The sequence below is a fragment of the Equus quagga genome, unplaced genomic scaffold (genome assembly GCF_021613505.1).
Source record: "Equus quagga isolate Etosha38 unplaced genomic scaffold, UCLA_HA_Equagga_1.0 251_RagTag, whole genome shotgun sequence".
Taxonomy (NCBI): domain Eukaryota; kingdom Metazoa; phylum Chordata; class Mammalia; order Perissodactyla; family Equidae; genus Equus; species Equus quagga.
Window position 1 is genome coordinate 4700359 of NW_025799859.1, and position 25601 is coordinate 4725959.

Sequence of the window (25601 nt, forward strand, 5' to 3'; positions counted from 1 at the left end):
ATTCTTCCATCATTCTTAGTTCTGTTTAGTCAGTTTAATTACTATTTTGAAAGCAATGACAGCCAAGTCAAAGGACCCATTCATCTACAACCAGTAATCCTTGTATAGCTACTATATGCCCCATGCTTTTCTAGTCCCTAAGAATCTATCAATGAATGAAACAAACAAAAATGTCTAAAATCTTGAAGCATACATTATCGTAGTAAGATAACAAATAAGCAAAATATACCCAGGACGAATACTAAAGAGAAAACGTAAGCGGAGAAAGAGGATAAGGATTTGAGCTGTGTACAATTTCGGATGAGGTGGCCAAGAAGGGGTAACTGAGGAGATGGCTTGTAAGCAAAGACCTCTAAGAGGTAAAAGAGAGACATATCATATAGGACATCTGGTGGAAGAGGGTTCCAAACCCAGTAACAATGCATACAAATGCCCTGAGGTGGGACCATGCCCAGGGTGCTCAGGAGATGACAAAGAAAATATTGGAAAGGAGTCACAGGAACACTATGGGTTATATAGCAGAAAACAACTTAAACAAACAGTATTTTTTTTCCCCCTATGAATTTAAAAGTCCTTACATGGAACACTTTTGAGGTGATTACATTTAAAATCCTCATGAACAATAGAGATAAGCAAGTCCTTACAACTTGTGCTTATTTCTAGGGTCTTATTAGGGTCTCATTTCTAGGTATTGGGAGAGGCAGTCCCCAGTGGGCCTTGAATGTCCTTGAACTTTCTTACTGAGTGTGCTGACCTGTAAGGTTTATCTGTTTCCTGATACTGAAGAATTTCTATAGGAAGTCACATAGGCAACTAAATCAAGGGGACCACAGAGGTGACTACTGTGTGACTGTTCACTGCACAAGGCAGGGGGATGGGAAAGCTTGCTGTTTTCTACAGTGTTGGCTGTTTGTTCAAAATGTGGTGATCTCCAGGCCCTGCATTCCTCGGGCTTGCTTAGCAACCATCCGGGCCCATCACATTAGCATCACAACTATGCTGACGCTTATGCTATGTTTGACGTGAATAATAAACTATCCCAAGTGTCATTTTCTCCTTTTCTCCTTTTGGCACCTCTGCAGTTGTGGCAGGTTTACTCCCTGCCATCCTCTTGACTTTGTCTTTGTCTTTGGCTCTATTGACATTTTGGACCTGATAGTTCTTTGTTGTTGAGAGTGTCCTGCAAATTGCACATTTAGCACAACCAGCCTGTATCAACTAGATGCCAGTAGCACCTCCCTCCCCAGTTGTAACAACAAAAAATGATCCCAGATATTAATAAATGCCCTGTGGAAGACAAAATTCCTCCCACTCTGTGAGGTTGGAGTTCCACCTAGAAAGCAAGTGACAGTTCTCAAACTTTTCTTAATCTATCTTGATTTCCCTAAATATGAATTTTCTTGCCCTCAAGTGAAGAGTTATGTGCAATATTGTTTTGGTAAAATTGCATAAGAATACTAAATTAGGTTTCTGTAGTTAGTAGAGTAGTAAATACAAACTACTATACTTTTTTCAAACATGCAATCTCAGAGTGGGTCAAATTTCATTAAAATCCATATATATATATTTATAAAGTACTTTATTTAAAAAGAGAAATGCTAAATACTTCATGGCTAGTCACTGTGACAAATACATTGGAAATATTTCTCTCAGAATGATAAATTTTCCATGTATATCCTTAGATACCTTCTTAATCTTAAAAAAGTGTACTTTTTGGGGTTTTTTTACCTGAAACAATAGTGAGCTAAATTTTACAATTTGAAATTCCTCTATTTGAGACAAGTTACAAATATCTTAACAGCTAAAATATCAAGGTAACTCTTTCTGACTCAAAATGTGCACATTCTTCTTTAAGGAACAATAAAGAATTATGAAAACTTGTTTTAGTAACAGAGATAAAAGCACTAATTCTGGAGCTAGGAAAACACTGCTATTCTGTGGAGGCAAATGGGCACTAAGCAAAGAAGAAAACAAATGTGTATTAAAATATTTCATACAGTTATCAGACCATTACCGTACCCATTAAATATGCTAATATAAGTACATTCTATTCATTCGAGCTATCTAAATAGTGCATATTACATTAGATGACAGCTAATTTGTTGTTTTATATCTGAAAGACTCAGAGCCAAAATAAATATTTTGATGAGAACTTTGATTCTTTGCAATGCATAGGAATATTGAGGAGAAAATAACGGATACAGAGAAGAGAGAGTTGACAGGTGTTTAAAACAAGGAAGGTCTTAGGTAGTCATCATTTCTTTTCCTTTTTGATGGAGGTAAAAGGTATGAGGACACACAATATAGTTTCCTAGTCTAGGTGTCAGTCTAAAATAAGCCTGGTCTGGGATTAAGCGATACAATATGCTAGTTTGCTAGTAAATCTGGGAAATTAATGTAACTTTTACTAAACAATAAAAGATTTTGAATAGTTTAGGGTTATTTTTTCTCTCGTTTAGTCACACATAAAACTTGAATTTTCAAGATATTTTCCAATATATTGTTTCCAAGATATTGTCTGTCTTGTTCACGGTATATCTTCAGGGCTTAGAACATTGCCTATATATAATGTAATCTCAATAAATATTGCTTGTCTGAATAAATATATAAATGAATGACTCACCATCACCTAATAAATAATTGCAATTTTCCTTTCAATGACATACAAAACCTTCTATAACTATTTGCCGCTAACCTGCTTCATAAGCCCCAGGATCCAAGCATCTGTGCTGGATTATGCTACTCTTAACTACTTGATGTGCTGTTGTGGCAAAAATGTGGACTTTGGTGTCAGACAGAAAGTAGCTTCTTTACTTTCATGTTGTCTTCCACTCTAATCTTTATAATAATTTTTATAGTAAGACGTCTTTATTTGGTTATTGTGAAGGTAAAATGAAATAACATACACGGCACCTAGGAACAACAGGACTTAACCAATGTTAGCTCATTTCCCTACTCTCATATGCATATTTTACTTTCGCATCTCTTGGTTATTTTTACTTCTATTGCCTCTCTTTTTTTCCATCTTTTCATTTTCTAACTCCTTCACCTCTTGCAAGGCCAAAAGAATATCTATCTGCTATGCAAATCTTCTCTTATTCTCCCTGTAAAATTTATCTGCCCTCTAAACTCCCTAGGTACTCTATCTGCATCTTATTCCTGACACTTATCACTTACCGCCTTGTTAAATTTACTCAAGTGTGGACATGCTAACTTGCTCATTTGTCTCTGTGAGATATGAGGGCAGGATAGAAGTATGTTTGTGCTTGAAACTCCTAGTAGAGATTAGTATTAAATGCATGATCAATATTTGTAAAATGAAAAAAATGAATGAATGAATGAATATAAGCACTATAAATCTGAGTGAAGGAAAGAAATAACAGTAAATTGAGGATGTATGACTAGCTTATTTGCTCCAGAATGCTGGTGAAGAATATTCTTTATTGTTTCAGTATGCCTATCATTCCAATGTTTTCAGAGAGTGCCAAGTACCTAGAAGAAAAATTAAATCCTTAGTTTAGCTACTGGGTTCTTAAAACTATTCAAATATTTGAAACTGTAGAAAACATTTTGGTTTTTTATAGATACCACCTACAAGTCAAATGAATCAGAGAGAAAATCACACATATGAGCATACCCAGATTTTCACATGGAGATACATCACTTAATGAGGCTAAAGATATATCACACCCCACTGTTTGACATATGCCATCACTACTCTGAGGGGCAATGGAAACAAATTTTGGAGAGTTTTTTACTTAAATAAATACCCTGGATGATAAAAATATTACTACTTGAAAAGTTCTATGCAATGTAAAAAGTCAATAAAAGTAAGATATTTTCCTTCCTTGCCATCCCAATGTTGAATATACTACAGAATTTCGAATGTTAGTAATGTAAGAATAGGTAAATTATATTCAAGAAAGAATAATTCATGTTCTGATACCACAGGGCAGCACCTCTTAATTCAAAGAGGAAGGGAGAAAAAGCCCTCAGATTGGACAGATAGAAAATTCAGTATCAATGTTATAGCAAATGATCTAATATTCCAAGAACATTGTCAAGAATAGGCTAATAAAAAACAGACGTCTTTCCATAATTGTTGCTCATAGTTTGTGACAAGGTATTTGATACATACAATTTTCTAGATCATAGATTATTTTTTCTAAAGAATGTGCTGCTTTCTAATAGTCAACTTTTATCTCATCTGGATTATAGTCCCCAGGATTCCTGGTAGAAAAATGAAATACCTGCTAGGAAAGCTGCTTCTTCTCCCTCTATTTGAATGCTGAAATTAATCTGAATTTCATAGTTGTTCTAGAACATAATTACTGCAGGACTTAACTTATTTTAGAAACGATGGTCTAACCTACTAAATAGCAGGAAGATGACAAGAATATAAATTGGAAGTTGGAGATATTAGTCACAACTCTTTTGTTCACTATCCGTTAGACCTTGGGCAAATGATACATCCCCTCTAGATTCATTTGGCTTCCTATATAAAACTAGAGAATAACATATATATAAAACAATGCCAGCCATTTCCGTATTAAGTACCTACCATGTATTAAGTACCTTATGAACATGATGGCTCCTACCTCAGAGCAACTGAGAAAAATCACTATTCCTATCTTACCGATTTAGTAAACAAAGCTTTGGAGAGGTTACATATCCTGCCCAAGGTTACACAGCTAATAAGTCACGGAGCAGAATTCAAACTTAGACATTCTGACTCCTGCGCCTGCTCATTTAAACTCTGCACTATGTTACTATCTTTAAGGACATTTTTATGTCCAAATTTCTATAACAATTGTTTTGTAATTTTCCTTAGCCTAAGCTAATTTAATAACAGCACAATTAGTGGAGGTATTATGGCATGTTAGAAAGAATATGGCACCTGGAAATTCTGTGATCAGACAAACAAGTTCAAACTCCAGCATAGCATGTAACTAATTGAATTACAAAAAAATATTCCTTAACTCCTTAAGCCCCAGGTCTCTAACTTGTGCAAAAATCACAATATCTCCTACACTCAAGGCTTAGTTTGAGGTCAGAATAAATTATATGAAATGTCTGGTACATACTAGGAGCTTAGTAAATGCTATTTTTACACAACAACAAATATTTTGCCAATTAGATCAGATTTAAATTGGTTTAAAATATCATTTCAAGTATTAAAACCATGAAATTTGTAAAAATAATCATTATTAACTTGGAGGAGCTATATATAATGATGAACATAAAACATTTATATGTATAAAATGTATATCTATCTTATGATGAAATAAAAACTTCAAATTACAGAATTGGAAAACATTACTTAGATATCCGAGATTGATAGTTTCAATAACATGAATTCACTAGTATTTTAAATGTTTGATTCAATATTTTACTTTTAAAATTTTAAAAAAATAATTATGAGACAAAATTGATGTCTTCTTTTTGGCCCATTTTAACTTTGTAATCTTCAAAGTAGTCTCAAAGTGAAACGCTATAGAGGACTTGCCAAAACAATTAACTATTGTGTAGGTCACAAAAATATTGGTCCTGAAGCTATTTTTTTCAAAGCTGATTGTCATGACTGAGAGTAGACAGATGTTTATGAAGATATAGGGCAAAGATTGCAGCACAACCAGCCTGCAATGAGAAGACACACATTTATTTAGAAAAAAGCCCTTATGTAAATATAACAGGAAGAAATTCAATGATATAAAGAATTTGGGGAAGGGATGAGCAGGCAAAGGCAGACTAAACTAAAATAACATCCATCTGAGAGGTAAGATGAAAGTTTAGGGCTGTTCATCTTTTTAAAGAAACTATCCATGTTTGAAGAAACCAACTTATATTAGCATGAACAAAAGTGATCATAGTTTCGCTAGTTGCATTAAAACTCTTTTACATGTTTATCTATGACTGCATCTCTTTGTAGTAGTTATTTTCTTTTAAATTATTATGTAAGATACAAGCACATTTCCCGTTGTATGTGTTTTAAAAGGACAATCAGATGTGAGCAAAATAATTCACACAGCCCTCCCTAGAAGTAATCACTATAAACAGTTCATTAATCTTTTCCAAAAAAATATTTGTATAGCTACATAAATAGGATCATCCTGCCTGCCTAAAATATTTTGCGATTCACTTTGTTTACTTATCAGTTTGACTTGGAGTTTTGTTCATATCAGTATATGGCGCTCTACCTCATGCATTTTAACTGCTACTTAGTATTATTCATAGTAAAAATGCACCATATCTCTTTTGATGGACATTTATGTTGTCGTCAATTTCTTTGTTATTATAAATAATGCTTCTTTTTGAACATGTGTATTACATCAAGAGGATAGATAACCAATAGTGGAATTGTTGGGTTGAACATTATATATAGTTTAATTTTCATACATATTACCATATAATGCTTCAAAACCACTGTAACAATTTACATTTTCCCAAATAGTGTGGGAAATATTTTATTTTCTTATTGTCTCACTAATATTACATATTATTGATCTTTTATTATTATTATTTTTCTTTCTCCCATCCCCACCCCCCCAGTACATAGTAGTATATGACAGCTGCAGGTCTTTCTAGTTCCTCCATGTGGGAGGCCACCTCAGCATGGCCTGATGAATGGTGCTGAGTCCACACCCAGGATCTGAACTGGCAAACCCTGGACCACCAAAGTAGAGCACATGAACTTAACCACTAAGCCATACAGCTGGCCCCCATTTATTACAATGATGTTTTTTTGGTGAGGAAGATTGGTCCTGAGCCAACATCTGTGCCAATCTTCCTCTATTTCGTATGTGGGATGCCTCATCAGCATGGCCTGATGAGTAGAGTAGGTCTGCACCTGGGATCCAGACCCACAAACCCTGGGCTGCCGAAGCAGAGAGCACCAAACTTAACTACTACACCACCAGGCCAGGCCCAATCTTTTATTTTTTCTAATCTTATAAAGGTGGTAAAAGTCATACTATTGTGTTAATTTACATTTTCATGATTACTCTGATGTTGAGCACCTCTCCATGTGTCTAATAAGGAAATTTGTATCCTTCTATGAATTGCCTTGACAAATACTTTTTAAAATTTTTTTCTTACATTGTCTTTATTCCATAAAATAGTCATTTTTTTCTGTTATAAATATTGCGAATATTTTTGCCTAGTTTATCTTCTGTGTTTTCAATTATTATGTCCTTTGTCATAAAAATATTTTAAATCTTCCTTTTGTATATTATATATATAAATATATATTTTAAAATTCATTTAATGGCTTCCAAGTTTTGTGTCTTGCTTAAGAAAATGTTCCAAATCCCAATATCATTAAAAAAATGAAGTTATTTCACTAATTTTATATTTTTGTGCTCTTTAAGCTTTATTTTTATATGCTTTTTGAGGTAAAATTTTAACTTTATCTTTTTTCTCTAAATTAATAGACACATCCTAATCCAATTTTTGTGTATTCTTGTAAAAAGTATAATTAATGCCAGGGGAGATGGATTGAACTGGATCCATTATTTTTAGTTGACTTCATTATTAAAGCAGTTTAAAGATTGCCTTAAGGCCTTCTCTTCATGTCTTTTCGTTTTTATTAGGACGATAGGGTTCTCCTTTTCAACTCTCATATCTGAAGTTTACCCCTGTGGTGGTGTAGGCTATGGTTTCTTGTGCTCTAGTCAATCTCATCCAATCTCCATTCTAGCTAGGAAATTCTCATTATTTCTGATCACTGATGACAGATGACTTTTCAATTTTTCAGTACTATTATTCATTTATTTGTTAAAAAATATTTTTAAGTGATTTTTTATGGATATAGAGGGCAAAGTCAGGCAAAATTATTTGTTTAGTCTTCTGTTTATTCCTTTGCCTCATTTGTAATGTGACAGATACATTCAACTACAATCCAAACTCTTTGAGAATGACAATTTTATATTTTTAGATGAATACCTCGCCTACTATCTGGAAGATCTTTGGCAATTAAATAACGTCTTATGTAGGAAAATGAATGGAAATCTTGGCAATAAATAAGGACCAGATTATGAGATAACCCTTAATCATATCATTCTGCACCATCTCTTTAATAATAATGGATTTTTTCTCTGATAATATAATGCATTAATCAATTTTCTTTTTGCAAAGTGAAAACTCCCATCACTGATTTTATTTATTTATTTTCTGGTCAAAAAATAATACAATGTGAGCTTGTAGAAAGTAGAAAACACTTCAATCTTTTTGGCTCAAGTGAAATTTCTTTATATGTAAACTGTGGATGTTTCAAAGCATCACAAAGAATTCATACATATTCATAAATAGTACCCAGCTATTTTTAAAAAATTGATTCTAATGCTAAAGTAAAGGGGAAGAAAGTAGTTTTCAAAAAAATTTCAATCTTGTTCTTCAATTTCCTATTTGCATTAATGAATTGTAGACATGCGGAGTTGGGCTTGGCTTAGGAGGCAGAAAGCAGCAAAAGAATATTGAAACACATAACAGTAAGAGGAAGCCTAATAATCTATAAAATCATAACTTTTCTTGAGTCTAAATTAATGCTGAGATGCCAAGGCTACAAGGTGAAAAAAATCCTAAGAGTGACAGTCCTCTTCCAGGAAAAATGGGACACATGAAATGTCGTTGGTAGTGCATAGGAGGAAGACACAACTGACATAAAAGTAGACTTTTTAAAAAAGCTAAAATGGTAAAGAATTCTTAAAACCAAGTGTGGTTTAATGTGAGAGTTTTGAATTTGGGGGCAACCCTGACACAAACAATTCCTTTCAGTTAGTTCACAAGAAGAACACTGAAGGCATAGTGGGAGACCTGACAGAGAACCCTGTGTGTCTCACAGAACAGAAACCCACCTTATCCCTCAACTCTTCTCTCTTACAAAGGGAATCCCTTAAACCACTGGGAAAGGGGAAGGAGAAGCAGAACTTCCCACTCTCAGAAGCAAGGCAAAAATCCACTGCCTGTGAGGGAGGTATAGAAACGAACATCATTTGTTGTAGGAAAGGGTCAGGAACACTTCCTTTCCCAAAGGTAAGGTGAGCTGCAAAGACAAGCTGCCCTTGAGGAAAGGTAGAAGCCAAAGCCACGTGACCATGAGGGAGGTAGGAAACACCCCTATCCCACCACTAGTTTGCTACTCACAACAAGCAACACTAGTCTAATGCTCGAAGAAGGTTAAGAAACTCCACTGCCACTGGTCCAAAACAAAGCTACATCAATGTTGAGGGAAGAGTAGAAGCAAAGCTGTTTGCCTCTGGAGGCAGTGTAGTAAAGCTATTTGGACCCAGAATCCTGGATTGATACAAACACCAGAGATTTGCTACGTAGGGCAGTGAAGCAGAAGATTATCTCCTGCCAAAGACCTCCCACAGATACATGGAAGATGTTGACTGCCAAGGGAGGAGAGGCACAGAAAGACCCAGCTCCAAAGCCCAGACACACAGGACCTAAGAATGAACCTGGACCAGGAGAATGGAGAACACTTCTTTCACCCACCATGAGCCTTCTACTTAGTAACAAATCACAACAGTCTACCATTGAGGGAACGGCAAGAGTGGAGAGAGACCCCTCAGTGAGGCAGCCATGTAGGGACTATAGAAAGCTGAGGAATGAGCAGGCATCCTTGAGTCTCCACACTACACACAAAGTCATATCAGCCCATCACTGAAAGGATCTGGAAGCTTTGGCTCACCAAAGGTAGCTATAATGGGAACAAAATCCAAACCCAGCCCAATCACTGAATAGATTGACCAAACTCTCCACCCTAATACACTGACAGAAGAAATATGCTTATTCTCTAAGCAAAAACTTTATCTATTTGAGTCTCTAAGATTTTTCTATGTACTATTTGATATTCAGTAAATAATTATGAGATACACAAAAAGCAACAAAAGACAAACAATTCATTGAGATAAACTGGCCAACAGAAGAGGGAAGCTGTTAATAGAATCAGACCTTAAGATGACCTTGATGGGGAGACCCTTAAATTAAAACAATGAGTTATCAACAGATACCTATTAACATGACTCAAATGAAAAAGACTGATAATATTGTGCTGTAGAGGAGGCAGAGCAATTAAAATTCCTGTACCTTACTGTTGGGAAAGCAAAATGATCCAGCCACTTTGAAAAACAGTTTGAACAGATTGAAGAGTTTGGCAGTTTCTTAGAAAGTTATACATACACCTACCATATTACCAGGCAATCCACTTTTAGAAATGAAAACACATGTCCATACAATGCATTGTATACAAATGTTTATAACAGCTTTCTTCATAATTGACCAAACTGGAAGCAATCCAAATGAACATCAACTGGTAATTGAATAAAAAAAATTGTGGTACATCCATATAAAATAATGCAACCCAACATAAAAAAAGGATAAATATTTGATACACTCAACAACATGGAGAAATCTCAAAAGCATTATCTAAGTGAAGCAAGCCAAACTCACTAGATGATTAAATTTTTCTGATATTTCAGAAAAGGTAAAAGCATGTAAAGAACAATCAGATCAGAATGGAAATTAGATAAGTGATTGTTAAAGACATGAGGGAACTTTCTGGGGTCATAGAAATATTCTAACTTGATTCTAGTGGTGGTTACTCAATTGGATACATTGAACTGTTCCTTTAAAAAAGGTGAATTTTACCATATGTAAATTATGCTGCAATAAGACTGATTTTTAGAAATACAATTAGAATAGCAGCTAGAATTTCTCAGAAGAAAAATATAGGTATTCAGAGTAAGATTTACAGCCTTTTGGTTCTTTTTTTGGTGAGGAAGATGGGCCCTGAGCTAACATCTATCACCAATCTTCCTCTTTTTGCTTGAGGAAGACTGTCCCTGAGCTAACATCTTTGCCAGTGTTCCTCTATTTTATATGTGGGATGCTGCCACAGCATGGCTTGTTGAGCAGTGTGTATGTTCACCCCCAGGATCTGAACCTGTGAACCCTGGGCTGTCATAGCCAAGCATGCAAACTTGACATCTATGCCACTGGGCTAGCACCTGCAGCCATTTTTGAATAGAACAAAAGAATACCAGTTACTTTAGCCATTTTGCTCAGAAAAAAAAAAAAGGAAATAAAAACATCAATTACTTAAAGATTTTTGTCTATGTGGTACCAAAGAACTAATATGATTGACATTAAATGCAAAATTTTTGACTCTAAATATAGATAAACGTATCTGGCAAAGGTCGTCCTCAAACCAGTCTGTGATAGAGCAAGTATGGAACACACAAACCCCTAGCTAAGTGTCTTAGGTTCCTTCTGCTAGAGCACACTCCCCATAATACAATTTGTTCAGTTCACAAGTCATGGCTATGGTACCCCAAATTACAGGATTTTCTCTGAGGCATAAGATAAAATAGTATAAGCAATGGGAATTAGTTAATAGGATCAGTTCCATGATTTGTGAAGCACAGCAAATGAGTAATCTTTGCACTCATCTTGAGAGCCGGTGCCAGTCTGGGGCTGGAAATTTTAATTTTTATGTGCACCCTTTATATATTTTGTGATTCTGGAGAATTTGGACAGAAAATTAACTCAGGTAATACTGTTTCCTGACTAGAAATATAACATTTTAGAAAATACGCCATGTCTGGTTTTCCTTACACTTACAAATATAAATGATAGTCAAAGGCAACATCTGAGACGTTACAATCGGAGGAAAGGACAAGAGGGTGGAGAGATGCTCCTTCACCTCATGTCTAGTGATGGCGCTGTCATGGAATCTCTTGAGAGCTTTCTGTGTGTGAATTTATGTTATTTTTTTAACACTTTGATTTGAAAAGACTCAATTCTAAGCCTTGCAAAATTTTTATTTTTAAATGATTAAAATAAAAATTAACAATCTAAGTGGTATTAAAATCAGATAAGAAAAAAAGCCTGGGAGCATAAAAGTGAGTGAAATACTATTTATTGTCATCCGTATGTTTAAGCGAATTTTCAAGATAGTCTTATTGTTGTTTTTCTTATATCTCCTTTCCAGGTGTCATTTGGACCACTGCCTAATGACTATTAGGACATCTTACAATTTGGTTCATAATCTTGCAGAATCAGGAGCAATAGTAACTCACTGTTATAATATAATAATGACATTTGTAATGGAATGTTAAAATTAAAGCTTTGCTTAGAAGCCAAAATGATTAAAAAAAAAATCAAAGTGAGTGTGAAAAAAAGGTCCTCATATTTTACAATCAACTGGATCAGAATTGTTTGCACAACTCTTGGATGCCTCAACCAGATCAATGGTTGTAAAGAGAACAGAATGTAAAGGGGGAGAATTTTAGGAGATGTCTTTGGAGAGAGGTGTTGCTGTTCTGTAAGTCTCTAGTCCCTACCTTTCACTCTCCAAAGGTGGTGGGAAAGAGAGAATAGAGGGGTACTTTTCATCTCAACTCTAGCAATGGAACTTCCATGGGGCCTCTGAGAGATCTTTGAACTGAGTTCTCTACAGTTGTTTTTTCCAGATGCATGAAACTCAGGTCTGAGAAAGTCTCAGACCTGAAAAATCTAAAGTGGACTCTGGTGGTGGAATAGTAGTCGCCGATTTGCATTATATCTGCATTCCCAGAGTTTATTGGTGCTGAAAGTTTGCAAATCGTTATGTGGACCAAATGTGAACCACACAAGAGAGAATGCTAGCATAGGGATATCTTCAGTCCATTACGACAAGTTTGCCCATCTGGGTACAGAGACTCAAACAATAAGATGATGGACATGAACTGGTTCTTCAGGGATGCAAAGTCACAAGCATAGAGTTTCATGCACCTTGGCCAAGGGAAATGAAATTAGAAAGATCAGCAGAATGCTTCCCAAAAGCTTGCACATGCACACACACAAACACTCGGACACACATATCCACACCCTTCAAGAGAGTAAATTTTAAAGATCTATCAAGCTCAGAGAAAGGCCAGTTTACAACAGGACCAATTTGAATAAGACCCTTGCTAGTCATTCTCACTCCTTACCACTCTTACCCCTCTTATCTCTTCCCACAAATGCTGAGAAGTGAGTGGGCATCAAAAACTGACTGGCAAGCTGGGAGGTGTGGCGGGGAAAATAAATACAGGGCAGAGAAAGAGAATGAACAAAATATGTCCCCCTTTTCTTTCCCAGGCTTCTAGCCAGAAGACAACACAGGTGGGGAACAAGAAAGATTTGATGGTATATTGATTTCAGAATTGTGATATATATGTATGTATAGTGGATTGGGCATTCTAATTACCAAATTGGGGCTGTGTTTCTGACTTAAAGTGACTGAGAGGTCTGTCTGTTGCCTAGTTGCAAGCAGAAAGGATTGGGATTTTACCAAGTTTTGCTATGTGGTAGGAAAGTTTGCTGAATAAACTTTTAAAGTCAATGGGAGGCAACAATAAAGTTAGATAGTTCAGAGTCACATTGTTCAACATACTTGTGACACAGACAATGACTATTAATACTCCCCTAAAATCCTCTCATAAAGGCCAGTTTCACGGGAACTTGCTCAGTTTACATTGTGGGTATTATCTGGCCCCACAATTAGAGCTAACATTTCCTACTTTAGAATCCCTATGGTAAAGTCAGCCAAGTCTGATTTACCAAACTTTGTTTTGTAATCAGAAATTTGTATTAACTTAAGCAACAGCACAAATTCCAGTCAGTGTTCGCAGTAGTAGTCCTACGTTAATACAGGATTCTCAAGTGATTTCTGAAACAGCAAGCAAACATTACATGAGGTTAAGAATAATTAAACAACTGGGTTGAATGTATTTTTTAAATTTTAATTCATGCCGAAAATTGGTAATTTATTTAAAGTGCTCAAAAAAATACTACTGATCAGAATTTTTAATGTAACAACTATATTTGTAACAATACTTCAATGGTACTTTTGAGATTAATAACTATTTTCACATTCTCTCTTTTGACTTTACCAGCAATTTAACATTTACAAGATAATAGACTTATTTACAGAAGCTTCTAGAGCTATTCTGAGTCCGTGTGTGTGTGTGTGTGTGTGTGTGTGTGTAGTATGCTGTATTTATCCGTACTTATACATGTGTATGTATACCTTTTTTGACTGGAAACAAATAAGGGGAAAGATGTCTTCTCCTCCATGTTTACTAAAACCCATTAGCTACACGGTCAATTCCATTTTTTTATGAATTCATATATTTTAGAACCCAGATTTCAATCTTCTTATATCCATGCCAACTTCTTGGACAAAAAGACATATATGGGCTTAGAGTTTTTTTCAAATATCTCATATATTTTATAAGACATATCACAAATTATGAGAAACTTCTATTTACAAACTAAACATGAAATTGAACTCATATTTTCAGAACTCAAATCTCCAGTAAGTTTTGGTTTAACATCTTATCGATAGCAAGAGTCAGTTTGTGCAAAGAGGCCACAACCTTGCTGCTCAGTGGGACAATATGCATGAGATTCTCAAGAGCTGCAAATGCTCACAAATCTCTTCTTAATAGTTTTAATTAGGAAATGTCTCATTACTAACAAATGTATTCATTATTTCCTTTAATGGTTGGTCAGAGTCTGCATCTCTCAGAGTCTTAGAGCTTTACTCTTTGAGAAAGTTCAGAGTTAAAGTCAGAAAAACAACATTGGTAATCACCTGTAATCTAATAACAGAGTAAAAGCTTGTTCTTAGTTTTAAAATGTTTTGCAAGGCATCATTACTATTTAAAGTTCATGGGAACTCTCTAACATAATTCATTATAGATATCCCAACACATTGGTTTCATCACTGTAAAACTCTATCGTTATGAGACACTAGAAATTCCTAGAGAGTTATACAATGGTGAAGTTCATTGAAATTCAAAAGCAAATGGTGATTTCTGGGTGCAGAAAATGACAATCTAACAGATTAGTCGGTGTCACGTGGAAATAGATCACATCCTACAATCTGTTGTGAGGGGCTGTCGTAGGATCGGTTAAAGGACTGGAAATATTTCTGGAGTTCTGAAGCGGGTCTTAAGTTAGTGGTCATGTGTGCACAGGTGTGTGTGTGTGTGTGTGTGTGTATGGTGGTGGTAGCAGTGAGAGTTCTGAGTATTACAATGATGAATTATCAAATAATAATTCATGGCCCAGGCAAAATATCAGACATTTCAACACAAAATTAGAGGAACTCCTGGGTTATAAAATCCATGGAGGGATTATGGAGATACTGGGGATGGGACTGAACTGAAGAACGGGGTTTGACCCTACAGATGCTGGACAAGCAATAACATAAGTATGGTACTACCCTTTGGTAGTATCTTAACAGATTACCTTTAAATATGTAATTTGCAGAATATGTTTGGTGTAGGGAGACTGCTTCCCCTTCCTCCTGGCAACACGTGTATTCATAATATCAAAAAAGAGAGCCTATCTTGCATCCTGTCAAGAGTTATTCATTGTTCTCTAACTTCGTGGCTCCTATAAGTACCTTCAATAAAGGAAGACTCTGAGGTGTGGCAACGTGTACCTGCTCCAGATCTCAATCACTCAGAACCCACCAGAATATATAAGGTCAAACTGGTTAAGCAAACTGGTTAAGAGTACAGGCTTTGTGTTAGTTGCTGTGCCTATTGTAACAAATTACCACAAACTTGGTTACCTCAAATCTCTAGTTTAATTATGGGATCTATTGAAACTACAGCTTTTCTGTTATAGCTGAAGGCATTGATAACTTTCAAACTCAGGAAAAATGCTTTGAGTGTTATTTTAATGCTGTAAAGATATAAAATGATATGAAAGATTATTTTAACATGGCTTCGATTTGGATATATGTATCCAAGTAAAGTTAACTTATACAGTTTAAAAACAAGTACTATACTAATAGAATACACACAATACTAAATTGAATAGTAAATTATCATTTTTATATTTTTTCCTTTCTGATGAAAATTATAATTCATACGATGAAAAATGAATCTTGGACAAGACATATAAGAAGATCAAAGTGAATTCAATCTTATAAAGAGGATCTACCTTGTTCTCTTAGAGAGACAAACAATTATACCCGGCAAGAATGGCTAATAAATTCCTTGACCACTTAGTCTAATTTTCCCTCCTGTTGATATCACCTTTTACTTTCTACCACAGTGTTCTACTTTATTTTCTTTATAGCACTTATCATTTTGTTCATTTGTGTGTTTGTTTATTATCTGCCTTCCACTATTTGAATATAAACTAAATATGAAATTTTCCCGTTTACTGCAGCATCCCCATCATCCAGAGAGCACCTGGCCCAGAGAAGACATTCATTAAATATTTATTGACTGGACAAATAAATAAATCATGTATTAATTTAAAAAAGAGACAGTATGAATTTTACAAAAATTTTAGCAAAAATTCTGGAGAGTTAAAAAGTACAGATTTTGGTAAATGTTTTGTCCTTATAGAAGTCTATTTTTGTTAAATCACTATTATGTCTTCATTTCATAGATATTTTTCGTAAGTACTAAGATATACGTGTCTCAAATTTTCCTTTCTGATTTATTTAACCACTATTTCAGCCCACAAGATTCCACAAAGACTATAGGATATACCACACTCAGGAGTTTTTTAATAAACCTCTGAGAGAAAGAAAATCAATGAATGAATGGAAATGAGTCTTTTCTTAGAATGTTGTCTTTTTCTTTCTAGAAGGGATCTGAGCTTATGCAGAAGATGTCCAAGATATTTACGTTTTATTTACAAACAGCAAAATTTTTATAACCTTTTACTTCAAACTGTACAAATTTATCTAAGACTCAGAATTTCCACCAAGCTTACAAAATCATTTGTCAAACCAAGCATTGGTTCCCTGTCTTCAAGTTGGATATTAGACACTCCCGCTAAATGAGTGAATAAAACTTATTTTTTCTGATTCCAAGAATCACAAATTGCCATTTGCCAAACATAAGTTCTGTTTTGACATATTGTAATCTTGTGTCATAATGTCTATTACTATTCTCTTTACCAGTAAGAGAAAAAGATAAATAAAAAGACATGAAGAGGTCCCTTGTATAGGAACATCAGAATGTTAAATATATTTCAGGTGTGAAAATCTGCAAAATGTTCTCACAACCTCCATACTGCCAAAGCAACACTGTAAAGATGTGCTTGGCAGTCACATAGACATTAGAGTTGATCTCTGTTGCTGTGGTGGAATGCACAGAACCACCAATGTCACTGATAAGATATTGTTATCAAAGTTAGGATTATTAGCTGGAACATTCAGTCACAGCCTGGACACTGACACTTTTTGAAAAGAAATCAACAACCCTCTATATTGCATTTCAGTCCCTCTTGAAAATGTCTAGGTGAAAATCAGAGCAATCCAAACACACCTAGTTAGAGAGAATGTGCAAAATCACTGTCCTTCTAAAATTGTCAAGTTCCTGTCATCTGATATCACACTACAGAGAAAAGCAGGCAGGCAGCCTCTGTCACGTCCAATTTAAAGTAAAGATCTTAACTCTAATTAGACATTCCTTGGGAATGTTAAATTATGGTGGATTTATATTGCCTTAATCAGTAAACTCTAAAAAAGACAAAAACAGGGACATTTTTCATTTTAGCACTTCATTTGTCACTTGTGGAAAGTGTACTTTTTTTTATCTTTAAAGGTTTGATTTAAAGTGAACCTGAGTTGAATGAATAATCTCCTTGTGCTGCCCCCATTCCCTCTGAAAGATAGGAGAGACCACCATTCATTATCCTTCTTTCGAGCTGTAAATAATTTGTTTGTCTCTCCGCTTTTGTTTTCTCTCCTTCCTCTCTCTGATTCATCTGCACTCCACCACCAGATTGATTCGCCTAAAATATCGTTTCATTCCCATTATTCTTTGGCTCAAAAGCATTTCCTGTCTCTCACCCCTTCAGGATTTTATCTGAGCCCCCTCACCTCGCTCGGAAGCTCTTTCATTTCACCACCTCTCACTTTCCTCATCTCCTCTGTCACTGTTAAGTGTAAACAAAACCTCCAGTAGGGATCCACTTAATTTCTCCTCATCCTCTTTCTGGAGAATGTGCTCTGTTTTTGTTTTTGTTTTTTTCATGGCATGTGCTGAAATATCCCCTCCTCACCTTTAACACTCTCCCTTTAAGATCTAGCCCAAATACCACATCCTCCACAAATACTTGTCTGAGAACACCCAAATAAAGGCAGCTCTTCCTTCCTACAGATTCTCATTACGTGGAAATTCTCCATTAATCATATATTTCTCTGGGCCAGCTTGGAACTTATTAATTAAATTAAATGCTGCAAAGCCTTTACATTTTTTGCGCATTTATGTTATCTCCACATGTAGATTATGAACTCCTTGAAGGTGGTAGCCATATCCTAAAATTCCTTTTAGCTCCTCTTATAGCTAGCACAGTGTCCTTCACATAATAAACATATAATTAATGTTCTGCAAATCAAGAATTTTTATAACATTCAAAAAGTAAACAGACTGTATATGTGAGGGAACTGATCCAGAATCGTTATGTAACACACCGAAGCCAAAGATTTGCTTTGCTGGATTATTAAAGATCTTTTCTACTTATACCAAAGTTATATTATTTTGTTACTTGATTGGTTGTTCCTAAGCCAAGTAATTTATGAAATGCACTGACTTTAATAAAGTATATGCATATGTTTTCATATACATAATTACGCATTCGTATGTATAAATAAAAATAGGTATAAACAAAATTTCTCTATAGATATTGATGTTTCTAAGACAACTCTACAGAACTCAATTTTAATGATTTATAAAGTAAGAAACAATGTGCAAGAATTATGATGACTATGGGGGCATTGATATTTTCAATGCACTTTGAGTGACACAACCAATATTCTAGTGAGAACCAAATATTACAGAAGTCTCTAATGTTCTGTTAAATCTTATGTTCTGCCACTTGGCACTGTAAATATATAATTGTAAATCTACATCTTCCATAAAGGTGGATAAATAGCTCAATTTAATTCCTTTAACACTGAAAATGTAGTGGAAAATTGCAAGTTCAGTTTTATAATGAAGGTTTTAACACACTGGTACGTAAAAAATGTAGAAATAATGTTACTGAAGAAAATTTTTTAAACCAACGGTAACTTGGGTTCTGGTTAAAGTCAGTTTGACATACATTGGCTTTATCCTTTAAAAGTGCTCTGTCTCTGGGCAGTTTGATGTTAATGTTACACATTGTCACTTACCATCTTTCAGGATGGTTTCTCTCTCTGTGCCATCTATCTTCTGCCGGCCAATTAGGAAACTGGTGGTGTCAGCAAAGTAAATATAATTGGTTTCTGCATGATAATCTAAAGCACGAGGGTTTACCAGATTTTCTATGGGCATCATGTATTCATCAGCTATCTTGGTATTCAAGTCCATTCCTCTAACAATTCCTGGGCGTCCTTTCCCATAAAAGAGGAACAATTCATTCTTTGGTCCTGCAGAAGAAAGATTACCAACATAAACAACCGATGCTGCCTAATCTTCTTTACACTGCATAATGTCACTGTTTAATTAACTGGCACAATTAGCATTTTTTAAACTCAATACCAAAAATTAAACTCTAAAATATGCCAAATGTATCTTGATGCAAGAAGGCCAGCTAATTGCATTACTTTAATTAAAAAAGAAATTACTTCCGTGAGTGGGTTGTATTTAATTATTCTTTTGTCTGTAGCTGTCTGTAGAGCAAAAACATGACAGATCATAGGATAACTTGTAACTGTAAAATGGACATTTATTAAAACATCCGGCACATTCAATTTTACAATTCATTACAATTTAACACATTCTGTAGATAGCAACTGTAATATTCATTATGTTTGACAATGCTAAAAACTCTAAAATATTTAAAACACTCCTCCTTCAGAGTTTGCATCTAAAGACTGTGAGAGGCAAACAAAAAGAATCACACAGTGTCATATACTTGCATGTGAAGATACTACTGTTATCTAAATATGTGGGGTTTTTTTAAGAAAAGAAATCAAATGCCAGTTACAGTATCACTTTTTTCTTCACATTTTAATTAGAATGTTACAGATTGAGGCTAGCTGCCAATAACTCTGATGTACAACATAGCCCTTATCAAAAACAAGACAAAAAGAAAATGAAAACCTGAAACAAAAACCTATCTCCTGGGTTAAAATGCCAGAATTATGGTAGCTTTCTCTACAGAGTAAATTGACCCTTTCAGACTTTTATATGAAAATATATGCAAGGCTCTCCAATTGTTAGGGCACCCCATACTTAGTTTAGTCTATATAATTTTGAAGGAAATATTTTATATGAAAGGAAAAACATACTGAGTTTTATTAATAAAAGTGAGGATACAAAAGACTCAATTATAATTGGATAACCATAACATAAGTGAGATTCTTAGTAAAGTAAAATAGCTACATTATGGAAAATTTGGAGAAAAAAAGAACAGGAAAAATAAGTAATTACTGATAAACTCAACACCCTCAATACAAACTATATTATCATTTTATATATTTTATATATTTATATTTTCTTTCTATTATTTTCTTTTAAAATTAATTTTATTGAATATTAAGTGTATATAAACAAATATTTATACAATTTTAATATATATAGAATAAAAATAAAAACAAATCCACGTAACTAGCACAGATCTTAAGCATATTTCCAGAACACTGGAAGGCATGCAAGTACCCCAAACCCATCCCCCTTCCATCCCAGAGACATTCAATATATCCTGATTTTTGTGTTTATCATGTATTTTTCAAAAGTTTTAACACATATGTTACATGTATTTCCCAACAGTATACTGTTCAATTTTGCATGTTTGAATTGCATGTGTGAATTCTTTTGTGAATTAATTTCATTATTACATTCTTCATATTCATCCATGGTTGGAGTCATGGTTCATCCATTTTCACTGCTGTATTGTATTCCTTTGTGTGACTATTTCAACTTAACTTATCTAACTATTTTTCTAACGTACACTTACTTACATAGAAGAGGATACAATTTTATATTCTGCTTTTCTTATTAAATCTTAGCATCAAAATTATGTTCTATATTGATCCATTATTTTAAGTCTTACATTCTTTCCGTATGAGCAGTATAATATATGATAATTTGCCAAACCATTCCTCAGTTGGTTTTATCTTTTCATTATTAAAATAATAATGATAAGCATTTTTTTCACCCTAGTCTTTTGTACATTTTCTTAGACGGTCTCTCAGTATACATTTCCAGAAATGAAGTTACTGGGTAAAGAATAAAGCCTTCTTCCTCATTGCCCTCACAGCCTTTCAGTGCCTACCTAGTTTCAGGACTATTTTCCTTAAAAATATTTTATATTATTTAAAAGTAGTACAAATTCATTTGAAAATTAACATTCTTGAGTATTTCCTACCAACTTTATATGCATAGAAACTTTTGTTTTTTAAAAATAGGAAACACATGCATTTTAGTATCTAAGTTTTAAAAATTTAATGATATTCTGTTGTGTCATTAAAAAATCTTCAAAACAGTCTTTTCAATGGCAGCATCATATTCCCTTGCTGGAGAGCCAGTACAATGTGGTCAACTACTTATTTATTGTTGGATATTTAGATTGTTTCGGAGTTTTGTTAATATAAATACATTTACAATGAATTTCTTCATTCAAAAATGAAAAAACTTGTTAAAGGATATTATCAGTTTTATGTCTTTTGTTTTATTATCAAATATCTTTCCAACAGTGATATTAATTTCTAATTCTATTAGCAACACATAAGAACACTGGTTTCACCATCCCAATTCTTGCTAACATTTATTTTTGCTTTTATTTTTAATTGATAATTTGTAAATCTGGTTACTTCATTGGTTTAAGGTATGCGTGTGTGTGTGTGTGTTTGTGTGTGTGTGTATGTTATATTTTAAATAAGAATGGTAACTATTTTCCCCACTGTTTTCTTTAGTCACATTTTTTAGTCATTCAATAGCTATAAAGTTTCTTCTAATGTGTTTTCCTGTACTACAGACAATTGAAAACTAAAAACTATATTTCACAGAAACAGAGCCATGGTTCTCATTTTGATTTAAATACTTAAAATCAGATATACAAGCTCAAGTTTGGAATAACGAAATGAGGACAATTTTTGCTCCTTCTGCTGGTATTCATCTAATGGAGAAATTGAATTTTGCCATATCAGTCTTCTTCCTTTGTGCATATCAAGAGGTAAGGAAGAGGATGTCCTTTTCTTCTGTTTTGTTTGCCAGTAGGGGACTATCAGTTGTGATACATTTCTGGATCTAATTGTTGCAGCGCAAACTTCCTAATTCCTGGATTTCAGGTGAAACGGTGTGTTTCTGAAGTTACCCTTGCCACGTAAGCTTCCTGATGCCCTAGCTTCTGATTGTGGCAGATGGTCCAGCTTTAAGCAAGGCCAGTTTGATAATAGTTTTGAAGAATGTTCTGAAGATATAGTCCAGAAGTCGCTGTTTCAGGCTTTTCAATAATTTAGTAAGTACCTATCTATTTGTGTTTGATCCTTTCTTCTTATAATAGCTACAATTGTTTCTCTTAATATAAATGTACCCGGACTGATACACTACATTAGGGATGATTGAAGCTTATGCAACTCTGATCTTATGCTTTCTCTCCCAATTGTGGGTATGTATGCACACATGTATGTATAAATGTGTATGATTATATTTTTGCACGACGTGCCATCACTTCTCAAGTGGCAACTAGACCAGTTTAAAGGCTAGTTACACAGACATGTATCCACATACACACAACTTCTCATTTCTTGAGGCTTCTGACACAGTATTCTCAATTATTCAGAGGACCTCTTGAACATGAGACCTGGTATCTTTACATTCCCAACATTTAATACAAAGTTAGAAATGGAAATAAAATACTAAAATGCATATATTTTGTAACAGTTGATCCTCTTGGGTTCTCAAATTTAAAGTATGCATACTATTAATTCTAACCATTTATACTGAAAATTATAACAGATTTAGTGGCCTCATTTCATAGTTCTCAGCAAGCATCTGACAAGAAAGTAGAAGAGATGGCAGAATAGTGACCAGAGAGGGAGCACTGACAGAAATAAAAAGCTACCACTATGACAAAATGGAGATAAAATGGACACTGTAAAATGTAGGCATCATAGCTTTAAAAATCATGGCATTTCAGGGACATTTAAAGGCCAACAGCCCCCACATGGACACCATTTCTACAGGGGCGATTCTACTATATGTTATTATGAAGCCCCCAAAGAAAGATTTTAACTAATTTTTGCGCAAAATTTTAAACTTACAAAAGTCATTTATAAAAAGTATTTATTAGTTTATTTAAGTAGAGAACAATTAAATTATTCTAGAATACTTTAAAAACAAAACAAAGATACGTCTAGCTATTAGAAAGATTTTCAATAAAATTGCTAAAGAGATTGATATTTAATTAGTATAGCTCCAGTTACCTGGAAAATTGAATAATGAACTGAATTTCACTCCCTAATATTGATGTTGATGTTACTAATTAATACTAAAAACCCTATTCTGAAGCTAGCTGCTGGCAAAATGTTTGATTTTCACAACATACTTTTGCATGACCTGCCATCACTTCCCAAGTTGAAGCCAGTCCTGCAGCGACAGGTCCGTGTTTTGTAACTGCTGCTGAGCAGACAGATGTGTGAACATCCCCCTGGCATTCCATATGGATCCACTTCACACGCATGGCTTCTGACTACAACAAATAAAAAACAGCACGCTTGAAATTCTCCAAAGACAAGATAATTATGTGCATCAGTATGTTGAAATTTTTACAGTGCAAGAAGAGGGAATCGTAGAAAAATCTATATACCCAACTATTTAGTACCATGATTAATTGGAAAAGAGTTTAAACTCCATAGAAGAAGAGGAAGAGATTTGCCAAAATCCTTCTAAGGCTGCTTTTAAAAAACAATTCTGAGAGAGAAAATATTATTTTATTAATTTAAACTGCTTACATGTAAGCAAAATAAAAATAACATGATTTTTTTTTTTTTGAGGAAGATTGGCCCTGAGCTAACATCATGCCAATCTTCCCCTATTTAGTTTGTGGGATGCTGGCCATAGCACAGCTTGATGAGCAGTGCAGAGGTCTGTGCCCAGGATCCGAACCCATGTACCCTGCGCCACCAAAGGAGAGTGTGCAAACTCGACTACTACGTCACAGGACCGGCCTTAAATGTGATTTTTTTGGTACATACTTGCAGCATTATTTTTAAAATACACATTTCTTCCAAATATAAAAAGATACTATAAAAATATCCCAGGTTAGGTAGTTAAGGAAAGAAAGGATTTGTTTTGAAATAATCCATTATATGGGTACTTAACCTGGAAGAAATGTGATTTAGTGATTATTTTTATTGAGATGTGCTGAGACAAATTTTTTTTTTCAATTTTGAGTCTATTACCATTTTGAGATCCAGCCACAAAATGAATTTTGTGGTTGTGTGACTGTAATTGCGAAAAGGAGGAGGCTGAGTTTGCATGTGGCGATTGAGGATTTGAAGGATATTTCATGAGTGTACAAGTTAGAGAAAGGAAAAAAAAAAATAGGAAAAGTGCCATATGGAGAGGATGAGAAAACAAAAGATAGGTCAAAGAAAAAACACTGTTGTAGGACTAATGTCAGTAATTTTATGTATTATGGTAGTTATATTTCTTTTCAATTAGCACTTAAAATTGTGATGAATAACATGGCAATTTTCCTTTAATAATAGAATGGCTATACTTTAAAAATTTCTGCCATATTCTTTTTGTATTCCTCATTCTCTAAATAAAAAGATGAGTGAAATGTTTTTACTATTTTTTCCCACCAAGAGAGTTGCTTTTATTTTCCAATCTCACCCCATTTGTATACTAGATCACACCTCCTCTCACCTACTGAGCAACACTCTACTTTCTCACGTTCATCAGTACTTTTGCTCTCTCCATTGGATCACGTCCATCAGCATACAAATGTTCCATTATTTCTGCATCAGCATATAAATGTGCTATTATTTCTGCATCTTGGAAAAACAGTCCTTCTTTAACCTTAATTCCCACAGCAGTCCTTCAATTAGCTCCTCATTTCCCTGCTCCATCTTACATCAACACTTCTCAAATTTATCTATGCTCATTTCTACAATTCCTTTCCTTGCTGTCTCTCAGACCCGTTGTATCCAGACATTCACTTCACCGCAAAATTGCTCTTGTCAGATCCCTTTGAGCTCCTTGCTGCTAAATCCAATAGCCAATTGGATTTAACAAGATTCTTCTCACTCTCCTCTTTCAGTTCTTCCTATTCATTTTGACTTATTGTTGGAGTGTCCCCGTGTCCATTATTTGGAACTCTTTTCTTCTCCATCTATAGTTACTTCCTTGGTGACTAGGTCCATTTTCATAGCTTTAAATGTCGTCTATATGCCAATGACTCCTGCCATCTCAGCCTGGACTACCCCTGAAATCCAGACTTGCATATTCAAATATCTCCTTGCTATCTCCACCTGAATTTATGACAGACATTTGAAATAATATATGAAAATTATACTTCTTTTCTTTGCCCCCAAATCTGCTCCATACTTAGTTTCCTCAATCTCAAAAATAGCTAACTCAATTATCCCACTTGTTCATCCCAAAACA

At 34.5% G+C, this 25601-nt stretch overlaps 1 protein-coding gene across 1 annotated transcript in view; it reads right to left on the minus strand.

Annotated features, from left to right (window-relative positions):
• The window catches only part of LOC124233810 (low-density lipoprotein receptor-related protein 1B-like), a 792861-nt gene that overhangs the window by 758583 nt on the left and 8677 nt on the right, over positions 1–25601 (minus strand). The window contains exons 4-5 of the mRNA XM_046651030.1: positions 23536–23679; positions 19175–19411 (exon numbers count right to left, since the gene is read on the minus strand). Of these exons, the coding sequence (XP_046506986.1) occupies positions 19175–19411; positions 23536–23679 (381 nt within the window). The remainder of the gene's footprint in view (positions 1–19174; positions 19412–23535; positions 23680–25601) is intronic.